Raw genomic sequence first — 21114 nt, 5'->3', positions numbered from 1 at the left:
GAGCCATCGATGGGGTGTCCTGGGGAAGCGGGCCCTTGAGAGAGAGAGTCTGTGCTGCTAATGGGGGGTTTGTGTAAACAGCGGCTGTGCTCTGGGGTTTCCGAGGGGCTGTTGAAGCCTGGCGCACGCGCGCTCATATCTTCGCTCTGACAGCGCTGTCTGCGGAACTGTTTAACCCGAGAGAGCCGCGCAGGCTGACTCTGCATTTTTTTTTTTCGTCGTTATTCTGGAGGCTCCTGGTTTTAACGATAATAACGAAAGGCGCGGCTTCCTTGGAAAAAGATCAGCCGCGAAAATGAATAAATAAATAAATAGAAAATCAGGCGGGCGGCGTTTCAAAGCGTCTGGCCCGTCTGCGGGAGGGCCTTGAGCAGGAACAGACAGGCAGACTGGAACGGCGCGTTCGCCCCTCGGACGGGGAGCGCTGGCACCGCTGGCGGCTGGAAGCGGGAACGTGACTCCTCACGCTCCGGGAGGCGACGCGTTTGTTTTCCTTTGTAGGCTCTGCGTTAACACGGTTACAGAGAAGAGCAAAGAACAGACATGACTAATCAATCAGGAGCAAGAGTGTAATCTGTGTAAGCCATAGGGGCGGTGGGGGGGGGGGACTGTGCGTATACAAACCTTCGATTAGCTCTGATGGTGGGAATGGTGTCTAAATTTGAAGTCCCGAGTTTGACTCTTGCTTGTAGATGCAGGGCTCGCTGTCTGCAGCTGTGGTTCTGTGCAGGATGAGCCCGTGTTCACCACGGGACTCCACAGAAATCTGTGTTCAGCAGGCTGGTTCTCAGGCATCAGAGCTCTGCAGTGACTGTGCAGTTCTACTGATGCTCAGGTTATGTGGATGAAATAATAGCGGGTACACCACCATCCCAGAGCTATTAACATCAGTGAACCTGCCTGGTCCCTGGGCAGTTCTGACGGCCCGTAACGGTGATCTTCATTCCTGGTCCTGGCAGGCCGCAGGGTCTGCTGGTTTTTGTTTTCACCTTAATATCAGCAACCTGTTCATTCCCAAGGAACCAGGCGAGGTAACTATAATCAACTGCTTTAATTTATCAATTAAGTATTGAGTAATAACAAGAATAAGTGGACCGGCTGGCCCGCCAGGACCAGGAATAATGATCACTGGCCTGGAACCACAGTTGTTTCGGCTAAAAGAGGTGGGACCAGATCCAGTGTGGGTGGACCTCCAGCCAGCTGCAGGAAACTGGAGGTTTCTTCAGACTAGCTGTTGGCACATTCAACAGATATGCTTTTATTTGATTATTAATTGAACGTCCCTGTGAAAGTCACTATTATGCTGTCGCATTAATAGCTCATACTGCATGTGCAGTTTCCACCCAAGAACAAGGGAAAGATTTTGTTACCATTTCAGGTGTTTTCCCTGTGTTTAATCAAAGTGCAAGTGAAAGTACGGTTGAGTAAAATGATCAGCTATTAATGTACTCTGATAACAGCGGTTGTAATGAGAGTGTAAGGGTTTAGTGCTTTATTGTATGGCAGAGGTAAGGGCTGTACTCTGAGAACAAGTTTTGTGAAACTGCAAACCAGAGGGTAGTTGAACACATTCAGTCTTTTCGGTTAAATGTCTGATAGAACTGTTGTCGGGTAATTTGTGTGCTGGCGTGTTTATCGTACTTGAACAGGTTTAGTTTTGGTCTGTTTCAGCTGGCATTGAGAACGCACCAGCCCAGTTCTGAAGAAAATGTAAATGACAGGAATGAAATTTGAACATTTGTTTTCATGAAATAGATGTGATGCAGGGCTGGGGGGTGGCCACTGTTCATGTGATGGACTACCAGAAACAAAACCACAGAAGTTTTGGCTTACCACATTTTATTGCACAAAAACAAATAAGCAAATAAGCAAATAAGCCAAAAAGCCTTCAAAACAAAAAAGCAGGACAGGGAAAAAGGGCAGGCAGCAAGTCTTCCAAAGAACCCAACATAGCCTCAACCAGTCCAAACCCTCTTCTCTTTAGGGCTGTGAACCAGGCCTTTTATTAGGCCCAGCAATTAGGTAATGAGCCACAGCTGTAGTGATTACAATGCATCATAGCTGTTGCCATACCTGTCTGTTGGGCTGGTGCTGCCCCCTGGTGGACATCACCTCACCTCCCTTCCTGGCACCACATAGGATGAACCTGCTTTCAGACTTAAACATTTGCAGCTCAAGAAAATGTTTTTTAATGTTTCTTTCTGCGATGGCCAATGCCGCCATTCAAAAATGTGTGTTGTTCAACATCAGTAAAATGGGCCTTTCCTGTTTAAGAGTGCGTCCCTGTGCTAACAGTCATCATAGGCGAGTTCCTCAGAGAACAGGAAGCAAAAACCTGACTCCCACCTCCCAACAACTGATGGCAGATCAGCCTACCCTTGCCTAATCCAAACTGTAACCAGCGTGGGAAAGTCGCAGAATAAGTCCAGGATCAGTACTTTAGCGCAGTCTTTGTTTCTCTTTCTGATAGAGCTCGGCTGCTTCCTGTGAGCTGGGTCCACTTAACAAAAGCCTTTGGCAGGAAGCCTGCATGTGACTGATTTGTGCCAAGCAGCAGGCCTCACGTGGGCTGCCACATGCCACGCAGGCGTCCTGGAGTTGGTGTGGAGTTGGGCGTGTTGGAGTTGGGGGTGATGGAGTTGAGGGTGATGGAGCTGGGTGTGTTTGAGTTGGGTGTGATGGAGTTGGGTGTAATGGAGTTGGGTGTGATGGAGCTGGGTGTGATGGAGCTGGGTGTGTTTGAGTTGGGTGTAATGGAGTTGGGGGGGATGGAGTTGGGGGTGATGGAGCTGGGTGTGATGGAGTTGGGTGTGATGGAGCTGGGTGTGATGGAGCTGGGTGTGTTTGAGTTGGGTGTAATGGAGTTGGGCGTGTTGGAGTTGGGGGTGATGGAGTTGAGGGTGATGGAGCTGGGTGTGTTTGAGTTGGGCGTGTTGGAGTTGGGTGTAATGGAGTTGGGGGTGATGGAGCTGGGTGTGTTTGAGTTGGGCGTGTTGGAGTTGGGGGTGATGGAGTTGGGGGTGATGGAGCTGGGTGTGATGGAGCTGGGTGTGTTTGAGTTGGGTGTAATGGAGTTGGGCGTGTTGGAGTTGGGGGTGATGGAGCTGGGTGTGTTGGAGTTGGGTGTAATGGAGTTGGGGGTGATGGAGCTGGGTGTGTTTGAGTTGGGCGTGTTGGAGTTGGGGGTGATGGAGTTGGGGGTGATGGAGCTGGGTGTGATGGAGCTGGGTGTGTTTGAGTTGGGGGTGATGGAGCTGGGTGTGATGGAGCTGGGTGTGTTTGAGTTGGGTGTAATGGAGTTGGGGGTGATGGAGCTGGGTGTGATGGAGCTGGGTGTGATGGAGTTGGGTGTGTTTGAGTTGGGGGTGATGGAGCTGGGTGTGATGGAGCTGGTGTGTTTGAGTTGGGTGTAATGGAGTTGGGGGTGATGGAGCTGGGTGTGATGGAGCTGGGTGTGATGGAGTTGGGTGTGTTTGAGTTGGGGGTGATGGAGCTGGGTGTGATGGAGCTGGGTGTGTTTGAGTTGGGTGTAATGGAGTTGGGGGTGATGGAGCTGGGTGTGATGGAGTTGGGTGTGATGGAGTTGGGTGTGTTTGAGTTGGGGGTGATGGAGCTGGGTGTGATGGAGCTGGGTGTGATGGAGCTGGGTGTGTTTGAGTTGGGTGTAATGGAGTTGGGGGTGATGGAGCTGGGTGTGTTTGAGTTGGGCGTGTTGGAGTTGGGTGTAATGGAGTTGGGGGTGAAGCTGGTGTGTTTGAGTGGGGTTTGGAGTTGGGTGTAATGGAGTTGGGGGTGATGGAGCTGGGTGTGTTTGAGTTGGGCGTGTTTGAGTTGGGTGTAATGGAGTTGGGGGTGTTGGAGTTGGGTGTGTTTGAGTTGGGCGTGTTGGAGTTGGGTGCAGTGGAGTTGGGGGTGATGGAGCTGGGTGTGTTTGAGTTGGGTGTGTTGGATTTGGGTGTGTTTGAGTTCGGGGTGATGGAGCTGGGTGTGTTTGAGTTGGGCGTGTTGGAGCTGGGGGTGATGGAGCTGGGTGTGTTGGAGTTGGGGGTGATGGAGCTGGGTGTGTTGGAGTTGGGTGTAATGGAGTTGGGGGTGATGGAGCTGGGTGTGTTTGAGTTGGGTGTTGGGTGCCAGTGTTCCCGTAGAGCTTTGACTGCAGAACTGTCACTGGGATATAAGCTGCTTAAGAGGTAAATGTGCTGGATGCTTCAAAATGGTTTAAAAGGCTTTTAAAAGTGCTAAAGTCCTGATACACACTATACACTGATACTAAAAACGACCGTCTCCCAAAGTTTAAATTAACACCGTACATGAAAAATGGTGGCACCACACATTAATGGTGGAGGACAGTCCTGTGACACATGATTAGCTTCATGCATGCCAGTGGTATTATGTGTTAGTTATTAGGAATGCATGCATTTATTACTCAGCTAGCGCATTAGCTCAGTGCTGTGAGAGGAGAACACCTCACTGAGGACTCTGGGAGGCATTTGAACAAGAAGACTGTCTTCTTTTGGGTCAGACCCGAGAACAGAGCTGTCTCACCATGGCTGTAAAAAAACTGCCGTCGTGCAGGTTTTTCACCCGCAGGTTTATGAACTGCCACACACGAGGCGGGCCCCCGCGTCACAGGTGACCCACCGAAGGGCTGACCCGCGTAAGCCTCGAACGCCGTTAAATGCGTGTTCTGCCCCTTTCGGGGAAAAGTGGCGCCGGGCTGCGGTTTGGGCAGCCTCGCCCTTCAGCGGCGGCGGCTATGCGACGAGCCGCTAACCTCCATTAGCCTCCGTTAAAGTCAAGCGGCCGCCAATCTCGCTGACCTTGTTAGCTTTTCTGGTTGCTGTTGTGTACCCGTCTGTACCACTCAAAATGGGACATGCCCCTGCGGGCCCAGTGCCTTGTAAACTAATAAAAGTTACTGAGCGCGTGGGTCCTCATCGCCGGTGTGTGCGTGCACAGGAGGCTGCATGGTGTCTGCGTGGTGCGCCCCCAGAATGCACCAGCGGGGGTCACCGGGTTTGGCCTCAGGGTGTTGAGCAGGGTCTGAGGTGCCCTTCAGAACGCTGCAGCGTTAAGCCTTGCCTGAGGACTTCGCTCTCTCCTCAGAACAGATAAACACATGTTAACTGTTAAACCAAAAACGCACGGTCTTGGACCTAAAAGACGCTTGCTTTGTGTGTGTGTGTGTGTGTGTGTGTGTGTGTCTGTGTCTGTGTCTGTGTCTGTTTGTGTGTCTGTCTTTCTGTGTGTCTGTGTCTGTGTGTGTGTCTGTGTGTGTGTGTGTGTGAGAGAGAGAGAGAGAGAGAGAGAGAGTCTGTATGTATGTGAGATACTGTGTGTGTATGTGAGGGTCTGTGTGTGTGACAGAGTCTGTGTGTATGAGTCTGTCTTTGTGTGGAAACTTGCATTCCTTTGCTGTCAGTTGTCAACAAGCTCAAAGTTTAAAGACAGTTTAACAGCTTTGCTGTATCAGGAGATAAAAGCAGCGCTGGGGAGTGGGAGTGACCGGAGTCCTGTGTCATTAGAATATTATTTATGATGCTTGAGTGACAGCGCTGCTCAGGTCAGTGTATGTGTGGGAGCTCTAGCGGTGTTAGCGTTAGCAGTAATGGCTCAGCGAGTAATGCAGCTGAAGCTGTGTTGGTGCGTTGGCACAGTGAGGGGGGCGAAAGGACATTCCTGCCTGTTTGCTCATGTTTCCAGGGGGGCGGGGCACAGCGGGCTGCTGAAAGGGGCGGAGCCCGCCGGGCTGTTATGGAGCCTGGTTGCCTGGCAGCCCGTTGTGTCTGAGGGTGTAGAGCTCTGTTTACTTTGTCTGCACCTCCACATGGGCCTGTGCAGTGTCAGTCACCCCCGGGGCCAGAGCGCTGTCAGGAGGCTCTCTCTCCTAACACTTCATACTGTCTCCTCCATTCACCTGATCATACTGTCTCCTCCATACACTGATGCATAGCTCTCTTCCTTCCTGCCCCATTACACTGATGCATACTGTCTCCTCCATTACATGATGCACTGTCTCCTCAACCTATACTGTCTCCTTCCCTTACACTGATGCATACTGTCTCCTTCATTACACTGATGCATACTGTCTCCTCCATTACACTGATGCATACTGTCTCCTCCATAACACTGATGCATACTGTCTCCTTCATTACACTGATGCATACTGTCTCCTTCATTACACTGATGCATACTGTCTCCTTCATAACACTGATACATACTGTCTCCTCCATTACACTGATGCATACTGTCTCCTCCATAACACTGATGCATACTGTCTCCTCCATAACACTGATGCATACTGTCTCCTCCGTTACACTGATGCATACTGTCTCCTCCATAACACTGATGCATACTGTCTCCTCCATTACACTGATGCATACTGTCTCCTCCGTTACACTGATGCATACTGTCTCCTCCATTACACTGATACATACTGTCTCCTCCATAACACTGATGCATACTGTCTCCTCCGTTACACTGATGCATACTGTCTCCTCCGTTACACTGATGCATACTGTCTCCTTCATAACACTGATACATACTGTCTCCTTCATTACACTGATGCATACTGTCTCCTTCATAACACTGATACATACTGTCTCCTCCATTACACTGATGCATACTGTCTCCTTTATACACTGAGCATACTGTCTCCTCATTACACTGAATCCATAAATGTCCTGCTCCTCTTACACTGATACATACTGTCTCCTCCGTTACACTGATGCATACTGTTTCCTGCATTGCACTGGTGCATAGTGGCTTCTCCATAATACTGGTACGTGCTGTCTCCTCCATTGCAGTGGTACGTGCTGTCTCCACTGTAACACTGACACATAACATTTCCTCTGTCTCGCTGATCTGTGTGTAATGTGTCATGTGTAAAGTCTCCTTGGCGACTACTTCACGCTGCTAGCCCCACCTCCTCGCCTCATGGTCTGTCCTCTGCTAGCATTCTGTCTCCTGCCACCTCAAATTAGTCCCTGACTGCTTGCTTGTCGTCCCTCTCTCTTTCTCTTTCTCTTTCTCTTTCTTCTCCCTCTTTCTCTTTCTCTCTCTCTCTCTCTCTCTCTTTCTCTCTTTCATGCATTTCTCTGGATGATTCTGCTATGAAACTCCTCCCATCACGCAGGGCCCATCAGGAGCTGCGGCGCTTCCACAGCTCCTGCGTTAGCTGGAGGAGGACCGCATCCCATTTTCTGCTTGGGTGGTTACGGGGGCTGCAGGGGGGGGGGGGGGGGGGGGTGTTGTGAGAGAGAGAGAGAGTGAGAGAGAGAGAGGCTGCGCGCTCCCCGCTACGCCGCGCCGATCGATGGCCCCCGCGATGGCTGCGCTGCGCTGGAAGAGGCCACGCTGGCTGGCAGGGAAGGCGCCATGATGGGGGAGGGAGGGAGAGGGAGGGGGAGTAGGGGGGAGTCGCTCAGAGTGCATTATGGGACCGGAGTCTGGATTAGCAGACTCTGCTGCCACGGGCTGGCGGGCTGCCAGTGCCTCTCTGGCCCCGCCCACCCTGAGGAGCTCCAGACCGGCGGCCGGCGCACCCAAACACGGCGGCGGCGAGCCTTTATTCGCCGCCTGCTTTAGTCCCGCCCCCTCCCGCGGAGGGGCTGTGCTTTACCGCCGCGCAGCGCAGTCCGCACGGGCCCTCGGTGCACGTCCTCGACGTCTTCCTCAAAAGAGCGAGGCTGACGGGGAGCTGATGCCTGTGAATTAGCACTGATGAATTAGCCCTGATGAGTTAGCAGCTGATCTGTACTGAATCTCTGATGAGCTTTAGGTTCACATCCACTTCTTCAAAGCCTTGTCTGACTATTTGATACCCCCGCTTTGGACTTCTCAAGCCGTCTGTGCCTGCGTTCTCACTTTGTGCGTGTGTGCACGTGTCTGTGTGTCTGTGTTTCTGTGTGTGTGTATTTGTGTATTTGTGTGTGTGATATGAGGGCACAGTTGTGGAAGGTCCCAAAGAAAAAAGCTGAAGCAGAGCCAAAATGGACGTCTTAATGCTCCCGCAAGCAAGTGCTGCACTGTACATCTATATTTGTCTCTGGGGTGTCGTGTACCATGTACCACATCTTACAATTTAGCTGTTTTTAAACCAAGTTAATTGCATATATTGCAAGGCCGTGAGAGTTGTGTGTGTTCTGGGTCTATTGTTTTTGGTCGCTGGCTCATTTTGAGCTTTGTTTTTGAATAGCTGACTTTCCGAATTTCCGGGAAACTTGAAGTTGACCAAACGAACCCTTGGCTTTTTTGTTCTCCGAATGCGCTTTCTTAACGCGTGTTATTTGATTTCTACTCTGCGGTGGCAGTACAGGATGTCTGTCTAGGTGTGCTTTTTACATCTACGGTGACAGTTATTGAATTAGAGACTGTTTTTATGCTTCTGAGAACCTCTCTGTCCTCTATGTTTGAAGTAGACAAAACATATTCGTCCTTGTGTCATTTCCTCCTGTTGTTTTCTTAACGGGGCCTGTTCAGCCTATGGTTTTGCACTGCTTACCGATTTGCTAAACCCAGCAAGCTGGTTTACTGCTTTCCTTAACGTGTCTTCAGAGAGAGCCATTTCCATGCTTTCGTTGGTTAGCCTGAACATCAGAGCATTTGCAGTCAGCAGCTAGCCTTCCGCAGACGAGGTTTTGTTTTGAACAGCTTGGCCGAACGGATGGAATATTTGGCGTTTGGTTGTTCCGAAGCGGTCGTAATCTGCGGGATGCCGGGGGGCGCGTCCTCCGCTCTCGTTTTGACTGCAGCTGACGTTCGGCGCTTCACGGCCGCGCCTGTTCTTTAAAATCCGCAGCGGCGAATCCGCCGCGTTTAAAGGCCCCCGCTCCGAGCCGCGAATCGCCGGCCTGCGGTAATGGAAAACGGTTCGAGGCGGAGTTCTTACTTCGGGGAGAACGGCGAGCCCAGACCAGCTAGGTGCTCAGAACTCGTCGGCTGAAAGGCAAAGCTTTGAAGAAACTTTGCTTCTTTTTTTCTCATAACCTGGACGGGCCCCACTGTTCTGACGCTTCAGCGCCCCTCGCAGTTACCTCAGGGGCCCCGCCGTGCGTAATGGCACCGAGCTTCTGCACACGTCCTGTTCCTGAAAGGGCCGAAGGCTCCACCGTCTTCACCCACAACAAAGAGCAGGGCCTGGAGACGAAGAGGAGAACACGAGCTGCTCAAGCTCAGGTTCTCCACACACACCGCACACCGCACACACACACACACACACTCTAACACACACACAGACACACACACACACACAGACACACACACACAGACACACACACACACACACACACACACACACACACACACACATACAAACAGCACACACGCACAACACACACACACACACACACACACACACACAGACGCACAACACACCATACACCACACACACACACCAAAACACACCACACCACACAACACACACACAACACACACACACACACACACACACGACACAGACACACACACACACACACCACACACACACACACAACACACACACAGACACACACACACACCCCACTCACAACACACACACACCACACACACACACACACACACGCTCACCACACACAACACACCACACACACACAACACAGCACCCCACCACACACACACGCACAGCACACCACACACACACACGCGCACGCACACACAGACACACACACACACACACACACTCACACACGACCACACACACACACACACAGACACACACAGACACACACAGCACACACACACAACACACACACACACACACGCGCGCGCACACACACACACACACCACACACGCACACACACACACACAGCACACACACACACACACACACACACACACACACACACACAGCACACACGCACACACGCACACACCGCACACACACACACACACACACACACAGACACACACACACACACACACACACACACACACACACCACACACACACAACACAGACACACACACACCACACACACACACCACACACACACACCACACCCTTCACAGACCCTCATCCGCACGTGTTCAGGCAATATATACGTCTAAGACCGCACTGTTCTGGTCTAGCTGTGTGAAGTAAACACGCATGGCCGTGTCCATTAGCAGTGTGAGCAAAGACACAAACAGAGGACGATACTCGCAGAAACCATTACACACGTAGACAGCTTAAACACAACACACACTCTACACACTACACATCACTACAACACACACACTATACACACTACACATCACTACACACCACACACACCACACAACACCTACACACTACACATCTACACACACACACACACACACAACATTCACTACATCACACCACACACACACTAGCATGCTTAACACACACACACACACACACACTCTTACACACTCACTCACTTCACACACCTGCACACTCTCACACTACATTCAGCAATTACAACACCCACAGAGCACGACACTCTGTTTAGCTTTGAATAACACATCCTTACATCCCTACAAACACGCATACACAGTGCACTCTCAACACACACAACACACTTAGGCATGCTTAAACACACACACACACACTCTTACACACTACACATTCACTTACACACACACACACACACTCTTACACACTACACATTCACTTACATACACACACACACACACACTTGCTCACTTGCATGCGTACAATCACTTGCACGCTTATGCACACCCTACGACACACTACAACACTTGCACGAACAGACAGACACACACATACACTCACATCTCAAGCGCTCACACTTTCTCACTCACACTTTCTCACTTACTCGTGCGTACTATTACACACTCAAACCTGCACTTGCACACTTGCGAAGGCCTGCTGTTTCACACGTAAAGTAAAAAAAGAGTAACTGACTCCTCGCCAGCATTTCAGGCTCCCGTTTGATGGCGGACTGAATGTGAATTCGCTCGGAGCGAACAAACCAAAGCGGGGGCGATGGAAGTCATGCCATCGCTGGCAGTCTCCGGAACATTCCCCGAAGCGCTAAAGTGAGTGAGCAGCGGTTTGGCGGGTTTTGAATATGGAGAGGAGCAGCTGACTGTTATTCAAAGGTATTCAAACGCTGCCGGTGATCTGTGCCTGCGTGTGGTGGGCGCGGCCGCGCACCTGGCCGTCGGGGTAGCCTGGGCGACGGGCGACAGGCGACGGCCTCGTGGCCTGGCGAAGCCACGGAATCGCGAGTTCGGGTGAGAGAGCCGGCGGGCGTGTTCGTACGCCTCTCTGCCGTGCCCCCCACCCTGAATGGAGCCGTTGTTAAACGGGAACATGATGAACTCCTCGGCTTTTAAGCTCTTCCCCTGAGCTGCTCGGGGTTTGACTGAAGTCCAGTTCCTGAGCTTTTATTTAAAAATAATCATTCAAAAAATGCTTTATTCTCCCAGCAGCTGTTTGTCATATAAAACCTTCCCTGCAAGTGTGACCATATACAGCAGTACACCCGTCGCAGCTCAGCGGGGGGTTGAGGTCGAGGGACGCTACGGGATAAGGAAGGTCTGGATAAGCTCGGCGATGATGATGGCTGCCTTGGTTGCGCTTCTGAGGCCTCACCGGATGGTCTAGGTGCTCGGGTTGATGGTCTTGACCAGTGCTCAAGCCTCTATTTTCAGCGCAGAACGAAACAAAATGGAGCCCTCGATTTATGCTAAGCTTTCGGTTGTAAACCAGTCAGTTGAGCGGAATATGTGAAGTTTAAGCACCAGCAGTATGCTATTTGGGTTCTTGCAGGCTTCACGCCATCCTGAAAGCAAGAGACCCCCCTCGGCCCCTAAGGACCCTGCGCCCGTGTCTCTGGTGTGGGCCTTTCCGCTCTACAGTCTGGCCTGCCTGTCCGTCCCTCCTGGCTGGCCGCTCGCTCATAGTCCTGAATAAGACTCCGGGGATATTACTCGCGTCTGTGCGCTTTCTGCGTGGAGACCGCCTCCCCGGAGCTCGGTCACCTTCACGGCCCCCTCAGATCCATCAGAGCTCCGCCGCAACGCCGGCTGACAGCCTGTCGGGGGCGATAGGCTCACCCGTCACACACAAGGGAGAGCCCCGGCGCGCGGGGTGTCCGTCCTGCACAGAGGAGCGCTCGCCATTTCGGGCTGGCTTCGGACAGCGTGCCCTGCTGCCTTTCGCACGTTCCTGCAGACGTTGTGGAGATGATGATGATGATGATGGTAGCGGCGTACACTAAACCGGCCGTGGTCGTAATGGCGGCGGCCGTTCCCGCCGCGGTCGCAGCTGCGCGCGGTGTGGCTAGCGGCGCGGCGCGGCCTGCTCCTCTCAGCGTGTCGGCTGAAATGGCGTTGGCGTTCTCATGATGTAACCGCGCTTTAGCCAACCGCGCGCTCCACGGGGCGGGGGAGTAAGGGGGCGGTTCAGAGAGCCTGCAGCACGGCGTCCCTGCTTGGGAGGGAGAGGGACGCCTTGCCGTAAAATCATCCGCTAACGTACAGCAAACGCGGACGCGCTGGGCTCTCATGGTTCACACGGTAACGGTCTGAGGAAGAGCCACAGGATACAGAGTGCCGGCTTGCTGTTGCTTCACTGACGGACCCTATCGAGTGTTGGGTTACTGTGTGCATGTATGTACTGACTGGTGGAAGTCAGACTTCACCTCTCTGTTGCTGTGGCTCCCTTTCGGCTAGGCCTGAAGCTCATTCGAAATGTGAGCTCCACTTAATGAAGAGATCCGGGTAAGGTCCACATCCGTCAAGAACGACGTCCTCTAGCAGACAGTGGTTTAATTCTCAGTAAACCCAAAAGCTGTGTGTTTGATATGTCTTGACAGATGTAGGCCAACTCAAAATCTGATCTTGCACAAAATCTCTAATCAAAGTCTAACTTGTGGCCCCGTGGGTCCAGCGCTCTGTCTTCCGCACTGCCTGAATGCAGAGCTGCTGTCTGTCAGTCAGTCAGTCAGTCAGTCCCTTTCTCCTGCAGCTGCCTCTGCACTGACCGCAGTGAAACTGGGCATGGGGGGGGGGTGTGGCTCTGCTCGTAAAAGGCGTGGCTATATTTGAGGAGGGTCTATTTGCGGAAGAGGAGCGGACAGGTGGGAGAACTGACCAAACCCCCATCCTCGACCCCACCCCAACCCCCACCCCACACTTCCCCCGTGCATTAAAGCCAGGCGGCTGACCTTGGGGAACTGCGCCATCGTACACCCCCCCCTCCCCTCTCTTCTGAAAAGCCACAGAATGTTCCGGGCCAGCCTGCTTGGTTCAGCAGCCAGTGTAGGGTTGCTCTAGCCTGAGGGAGAAAGTGGCTGTAAAGGGTCCCTCATTTGAAGAGGAAGGACGTGGAATTTGCAGGATGGGGCTGGGGCTGGGGGGGGCTGGGGCTGGGGGGGGGGGGGGGGGGGTCTGGTTATTGTTGCCCCCTCACCCTCCTGACATTCCAGTTTCTCTTAAAATGCATTCACAGACCCCCCCCATTGCTTTTGTTACTCTAAAGGAATACCCCCCCCTAAATCCCTTTGCTCCTCTTAAGGTGTGCCATCCCCCTCATTGTTGCCCCTGGCATGTTCTTGCCTCGGTTTTTTGCCGGTTCTGGGGGCACTTAGCGCTGCTATCGCTAGACCCGCTTTCCGAAGCCACAGGCCTGCGGACCGGACCAGGCCTGGCCAGCTGGGGCAGGCCTTCATCACAGGACCAATCACGGACGGCGTGTCCTCGCCGAGGCCCCGCCCCAACCACGGCGTGGAGCTTCCAAAGGAAGTTGCGCTGCCTTACTGGTAGAGGGAGAACCAGAGGTGCATCCCAGCATGCTTTGCAGCTCATCCCAGGCACCCATGGAGGAGCATCAGTGGCACCATATGGCAATCAGAACACAAACTGCCCTGGACAGTTCTACCTGACAACAGGAGTTGAAAACTCCTGATTGGGTATATAATTGGGAGAGCAATTCTGTGACTTGCTTCTTCCCTGTGGGTTTTGGTCTCTATCCAGGCAGTAGGTGGGTGTTCCTTACACATTCGAGAGAGTGAAGGTGCACAGTCTGAGAGAGAGAAGTGTAGTATGCTCAATCATGACCAGATCACCTTTAGGGGATTACTCTGAAGCATATCGATTGTATTAGTGTGCTTTCCAGTGACTCAGATTTTATGAGGATTAATATGGAAAAAAATAGTGTGTCATTTTCAGTCATAGTGACATCCTTGGAGTATTGCTCACCAGCACTGTGGTTTCGTGTCTTGGGGGGGGTGTGTCCTATTGTGTGGGGTGTGGCTCTGTAGAATACTGTCGCACATATTTCTCTTATTTTACATAAAATAAAAAGTCTAACACACTATACACAGGGTATGAACGGTCATGAAAAACACGCTTGCTTGGTTGCTAGATAGAAAATACACCAATGCACCCAATGTGCCAGGGAAACGTAGTTTGGGATCGCAGGTATGCCATCCAGCCAGTTTCGCCTTGGCAGGGCAACATGTCCCATACCTACACGTTTAATAGTGGCCACACAAGGACAATGATATGTTGTGGTTGCAAAAGACAGAGTCCTGTGTGTGTGTGTGTGTGTGTGTGTGTCTGTGGAAAAAGAGAGAATGACGTGTGGGCGACTGTTAAGTTGGACAGTCAGACACAAAAAGAAAGCATTTGTTTTGAAAATTGTGTTTTATTCACCTAGACTTCTAACCTTGTTGAAATGTGAACTGTATAAATGTTAACTTATTTTGTTCGTTTATATTCACTGAGGTATTGGCCAACTGTCAACGTTTTATTAAAATGTGCTCTATAAAGGAAAGTAATATGTGCACTAGCTAGACACTGCTGCTTATGAAAGCTCTTTCTGAATGTGTCAGTGTTATGGAATACCTATCAACCAAGTAAATTTATAAATGTTTATTCTTTTAATAAAACTATATTGTCTGTCATTCATTCATGTTATTCAAGGTATAACTGTGTGCTTTTGGAATTGCCATGGTTAGTTTCAATAGCACATTTTATCCTCAGTTCTGCATTGTATTCACAAACACATCGCAGAATGTTTGGTCATGAGAATTTGGTTTATAGTCAGTGGGCTTCATTCACGAAACGTGTACGATCACATTTGATCATAAACTGTATGTAAGAATGGTCCCAAGAACATTTCGCCATTCGTCATTTTCTTTCTTATCTGTATTTGTTCACGCCCGTTTCCTTACGCAAATCACATGAACACACAACATTTACAAACCGCCAGCATTCATCATCTCTCACACCTGGGATACGCACAAAAACAAAGGTTTGCACACGTGTCACGAATCTCATATTGTTTTTGTCGTAGGAACAATTTTTAAGAAAAAAAGTGAGAATAAGTAGGGTTTTGTGATTGAGGCCCATTCATGGAGAAGTCATGGAAATCCACTGGTCAAAATATGTATGAACCTTGTATACTGCTGGTCTTGAGACGAGGATCGCCGTTGTCACTGTTGTGCACGTTGTTGGATTGTGAGAATAATTAAAGAAAAGGTCTGTGAATGAGGCCCGTTGAGAAGTTCTGGAAATCCGCTGGTGAAAACTCGTACGGACCTTGTACACCGCTGGTCTTAAGACCAGGATGGCCGTTGTGGCTGTTGTGTGTGTTGATAGATTGTTGTGGAGCTGTATAAATATCCCAGCGGTGACCCGTGGGGCACCCCCGAGGGAAACGCTCCCCGCGGTCTGAACGCACCGCTCTGTGTTTCCGCCGCTGCCGTCACCGCCGTCCCGCCGGCGGTTCTGGGCCGGAGGCGGCGGCCCCGTGATTGTCTGGAGACGGCGCAGTTGAGCGTCCCATGATGCTTTGCGCTCGGCCTCGTTGGAGCCGTTGGACTCCGAGGCACCGTCTTCTTCCTCAGGTGGGGGTGGGTGGAGTCTGGGCGGTCAGCTGCTTTCACGCGCGTCGTTTGTGTTCTTACTGGCCCGAAAAAGCTGTTCTGAGCGGCGCTAACGCACAGCACCGCTACAGACTGTCGCCCCTCCGGTCCGATGTATGATAAGTCCTGCTGAGGCACGCGGGGTGGGATTCAAGGAATCAGCAGCAAAGGAGAGCATCCCCCCCTGCTCCCGTCTGCATGGCTCCAACTCGTTCTGTGTAGATGCTGCCCCCAGGCACTGATCCAGGATCAGCCAGGGCAGCCCTGGCACCTGACTGCTTATTACGTGCAGTAAATCTGAAACTGGTCCAGGATCAGCGCAAGGTGAGTCATATCTACCTGGGCTTGTGGATGTTCAGTGCAGAACCTTCAAAGGGGAACTTGAGAAGAATTCCAGAGAAATAATGACAGGGTGCTGGAGCTGCTTCTTGAGAGCACGGCTGTTCTGCTGTCCAGACCTGCTCTGAAGCCCCGCCCCTTAGCAACTGACTGCAGCTGTTCCCCTGACTCATGGGAACCGATGCATTGTGGGTACGCTCACAGGGTTGTATCTTTTCATAATTAATCCAGGATTGATACAATGGCAGACAGGCTGGCTGAGTTCAGTCAGCCTTTTGCCTGTTTCATGCTGTACAGTGCAGGGAAGTATTTTGGCTCAAACCGAAGGCCCAAAACTCATGTACTGGTGCTCCAGTAGGAAACCGTGTTTTAGCATTAGATGCTAAACTCAGATCCAGGCCTGTCGGGCCCATTGAAGATCTTGTGGCTCTTATTGTAAAGGCTGGGGCTGTTTCCTTACACCTCTGGCTAGGGTCCCAAACTGGTTTCCAATCTAACACTGAGCATAACTGGATGATGACTAAATCCTTGGCTCCGCCCACCCAGCTGGTGTGTGATGAATGCCACTGCCAGGTGGGCACGGCTCATTGGTGGTGGTTAAAATGTTGGCCCCTCCTTCGCCCTCGCCCCTGTGAAGTACGTTGAGGCCCTGGAAAGGCACTATGAATGCAGGTGATTCATATGTTTGGGAATTAGCTGCCTCCACAAGTATCTGTGTATTTGCTTGGGTGACATACATGCGCATGCATATACGTGTGTGTGTTTATATGTGTGTTTGTACGCACATTGCCACGTATAAACATATTTTTTGTGAGATTGCTTAAAGAAAAACATCTATTTAATAAAATGTTGATTTATGGATGCCCTGAACAGAGGGGCCTGTTTAAATGTAGTGTGCAGCGGATCTCCTGTTGAGTGCTGCTGATGCAGTTCTGTGCTCTGCAGCCTTTGTTTTAGGTGTCATACCTAATTACTGTAATTCCTGCTGTCAGTGAACAAAAGAAGCAGGATTACCGATTCAGGCAGCGCTGCAGACAATTTAAGTAATTGCTGAAGTCGTACTGTACAGCCATTTCCCTTTAAAAATCTTTTTTTTTTAATACAGAGAAACGGTACCTGTTATCGTTTTTATGTTTCTGCTATTAGGTTTATTGGTCTGCATCTTGACCGTATTTCTGCAAAGTGCTGAATAACCCACATGCATTTTCCGTGAAATACGCAATTTTGCCGCTAGATGGCAGCATATTCGGTTTTCAGAGAACGCATATTTCTTTGTTTCGTTTTACCTAAATAAGGGTTCCAAAAATTGCACCATAGCCTGAACATAAAGCTCAGGTGATGCGTAATGTGTTGGTATGGTGTTAGCAGAGTCGTTCTCGCTATACGCTCATTGAACAACCCGCGTCACCCCAAGACAAGGAAGGTTACATAGTAATTTACCTGTCCTGATGCTTGGGATGAGCCTTTGTGTTTTCGTTTGGGGTGTGTGAGAATACGATAAGATTTACGTCATTTACGGACCTTTGGTATGTGTTAAGCAGTGTTAAACATGTTTTAGGCTGGTACCACCTCCCAATTCCCATGAAATAATGATTAAATGCAGAAAATAGGATATTACCCATAATCCTTTGCAAGTTGTATCTGAATGCTCTGTTTGAAAGCTGTTAAAGGAGAAATTGTGCTCAACATAATACTTTCTTGCAATAAATAAAATGGAACCTGCTGGGTTTATATATAATAATAATAATAATAATAATAAAATATTGATGTGTATGTTTTGTTTTATTTTTTAGGTGGCTTTGCTAGGAATGGATATACTGTCAGCCTTAGTGACCAGGTTACAGGATCGCTTTAGAACACAGATTGGAACAGGTAAGTGTGACATCACCTGTTCTTAGTGTCACAGAATCACAGTTTACATTGACCTTAAACAGATTTTTGAAATTACTTATTTGTAATCAAATTTCATTCTTAAAACTTTACATTTGACACCTTTGTGGTACTGGAGGTGAGATATAACATTGCTCACGGCTTGCCTCAGTTTTTAAAAGCGGATTTTTCTCGATCAGGAGACCCCAGATTGCGGGCTTACAGGGGTAATTGTTTCACCCTCGTTTGCTTGTCCCTAGTGCTTCCCAGCTTGATGGACCGTTTAGGGGACTCAAAGGACCAGGTGCGCGAACAGGACCAAGCTCTGCTGTTAAAGATAATGGATCAGGCTGCTAGCCCACAGGTAAATGCCCCTCTCCCTCCCCCTCCCCCTCCCCCTCCCCCTCCCCCTGCCCCTGTTCCATGGGTCCAAATCAGGCACTTTGACCTGCCTCAAAGCTCACTAATAGTAGCATTTTTCCAAGCACTTGTTGATGTTGAGGACCTTATCCACACAAATGCAAATGGCATTTCCTTGTGATTTTGAATTATAATTTTATCCATTTTCTTTTTATGTGTCTGTTTGTTATTAAATTCATAGTTTTATATTCACTTTGGTTGTTCTTATTTATTTATTTACTCTTTTAAAAAATAATTTTCTTGCAGTACGTATGGGACCGAATGCTCGGGGGATTCAAACACAAGAACAACAGGACCCGGGAGGGGGTCTGTCTTTGCCTTATCGCCACACTAAACGCGTAAGTTTGGTCACTTTGTCCCATTTCACCAGTCTATACTCGTCTCAAACCTCACCTCACCTGTGACCATCTGGCACATTCCGGTCTCATCTTGTGTACCTTCTATACTGGATGATAATTAAACTAATTTTAAATGATGAATTCCTCCAATTAAATTACGGAGTCTCTAATGACTTGATAATTATGATGCATAATTTCCGTCCGCCCTGCGTTATTGCAAACGGTAATACGGTTTCAGACTTCGCAAGTGCAACTGTTGCTGTGGACACCAGTGTTTTTTCAGATGGCTGATGAAACATCTTTCTCTCTTCCATTTTAGATACGGAGCCCAAGGCTTAACCCTTAGCAAAATTGTGCCCCATATATGTAACCTCTTAGGAGATCCCACAAGTCAGGTACTGTATGTTTCATTGCTTTCAATTTTTCGTTTAATGCGGCTCAAGCGCGTCTCAAAATCTCAGAGAGCCCCCTAGTGGTGTAAATCGAGACTTTCGGGAGAGCTCTGCCATCTGCTGGCCATTTCGAGAAAGTGCATTATAGTTTCGACAGTAGTTGCTGTATTCTGCCATGACCGTCTGAAATGCGATGATAACCAGGACGGAAGTGGTGAAAATACAGATATATGCTGAAATAAGTAATGTCAAGGTTGTGGCCGTTTCAGACGCGTATAATCAAACACATGTATGACCTATGTAATAGTTAATGGAACATGTTTCTTGGAAAGAGACTAGTTTGGTATCACAATGGTAAAAGTACTCATAGTATATTATTATTGTGTTTATTTTGTTTGTGGACATTATTACTCTCACACATTGCTGATATTCTGTATTGTAGTAAAATGTATATTTTATCAAAGAAGCACAGGTCACGTGATTTGGTGACTCTGTTTTCCTCTGAAGCCTGTGTTATTACTTTCGACTTTTCTTCAGAGTTATTGGTCCAAACCTTAAAGGCTCTTGTGTAGTTACTTTGCAGCAGAACCAGCAGAAAACATCCGAACAGACACGCCAGGCTTTTAGAAAAATGGCTGTTTTAGGCACTTCCTGTTCCAAGAGCGCACATCCAGAGGTCCCCACCCCGCTCCTATCTGTCAGCACAGGAATGGCACTTCCTGTCTGGAACAGGAAGCTCTGCCCATAGATCAGTCCTCCACTGACATGGCGCTTTGGGTTTGTGGAGTGCAGTCACAGGCCAGGTCAGGTTTTTTCGGAAGCGCAGTTTTGAGAACAAAACTGCGCTTTGCAAAGTTTTTAAAATTCTATTTCATTTGAAAAATGAGTTTGGCGCCTCACGCGGTGCTCAGCGTGTCCCGTTCTCAGCCGAATTTGGTACGTCCAATCGTTTGCAACCGCGGCCGCGTTCATGCGCGAACCCCGCTGCCGATTCGGCGGAGTGTAAACGACCGCGGTTCTCCTCCCAAAACGCGCGGTGTTGCCGTTCTGCCCAATCAGACAGCGGGTTTTGCTGGAGCGCGGTGAAACATAGACCTCTGACCGGCCGAACGCTCCCGGCCCCCGTCTGCACCGCCATTCGATCCGAGACCGTGGAGCTCGTCCACGCGCCACAGGGGTGGTGCTTTATCCGAGTGAGCCGCCCAGCAGCCCTCCCTTTAGAACACCGTTCCGGACGCTGAAATTCCGTCGCTCTGTGATGAGCTCACTGTCCCGTTGTCCTGCAGGTTCGGGACGGGGCCATAAACTGCCTGGTGGAGACGTACCGGCACGTGGGGGAGAAGGTGCGGATGGATCTCAGCAAAAAGGGCATCCCGCAGTCACGGTACGACCTCTACCGCACCCTGCACGCCCTGCCTCCATCTTACCTCCATCTTACCACCAACCCCTCCTCCTCCTCCTCCCTGTGGCACTGGGACAGGACTTTATTTCCCCTGTAGCTTCCTTTCCTTTAATGCACTTGAAGAAGAACAGACATGAATGTGCTGTATGTAGGTGTTTTTGTGCTCTAATGGAGTCTCACAGCGTAATGGAGTCACTTGTGAATACGGTCTGAGGGGGTGCAGTAGCTACCATGGTGTTGCATAAGCACGCCCACATTAAAAGTTGAAAAGATAAATTCAGGACGCCACCGTAGAGAATTTTTATTTATTTATTTATTTTTTTACCTTGCAAATAGGTCATGTGTCGCTGCTGCATGATGTTGTGATTGTGGCCTATATGGTAAATATCCAAGTGCATTTTGTGCTTCCCTCCATGTTAGTGTTCATTACACTAGTTTGATTATATGCTAGTTCTGTCAGCTCTTACACATGGGAGTATATGTTTCTTTTGGCTGTGGGGAAGTACCGACTGCCC

The 21114-nt window shown here is 49.9% G+C and overlaps 1 protein-coding gene and 1 non-coding gene across 10 annotated transcripts in view; one reads left to right on the top strand and one right to left on the bottom strand.

Annotated features, from left to right (window-relative positions):
- clasp1a (cytoplasmic linker associated protein 1a) overlaps nt 1–21114 on the top strand; it is an 83031-nt gene that overhangs the window by 1989 nt on the left and 59928 nt on the right. For all 9 annotated transcript variants that reach the window (XM_064326749.1, XM_064326748.1, XM_064326747.1 and 6 more), the window contains exons 2-6: nt 17972–18050; nt 18308–18411; nt 18714–18805; nt 19125–19200; nt 20484–20581. In XM_064326749.1, coding sequence (XP_064182819.1) covers nt 17972–18050; nt 18308–18411; nt 18714–18805; nt 19125–19200; nt 20484–20581 — 449 coding nt within the window. The remainder of the gene's footprint in view (nt 1–17971; nt 18051–18307; nt 18412–18713; nt 18806–19124; nt 19201–20483; nt 20582–21114) is intronic.
- Nucleotides 17474–17603, bottom strand: LOC135252076 (U4atac minor spliceosomal RNA). Its single transcript, XR_010329306.1, has one exon. It is a non-coding gene; the product is annotated as a U4atac minor spliceosomal RNA (small nuclear RNA).

Source organism: Anguilla rostrata, chromosome 3 (genome assembly GCF_018555375.3).
Source record: "Anguilla rostrata isolate EN2019 chromosome 3, ASM1855537v3, whole genome shotgun sequence".
NCBI classification, from domain to species: domain Eukaryota; kingdom Metazoa; phylum Chordata; class Actinopteri; order Anguilliformes; family Anguillidae; genus Anguilla; species Anguilla rostrata.
This window is presented reverse-complemented; position numbering and strand designations above follow the sequence as displayed.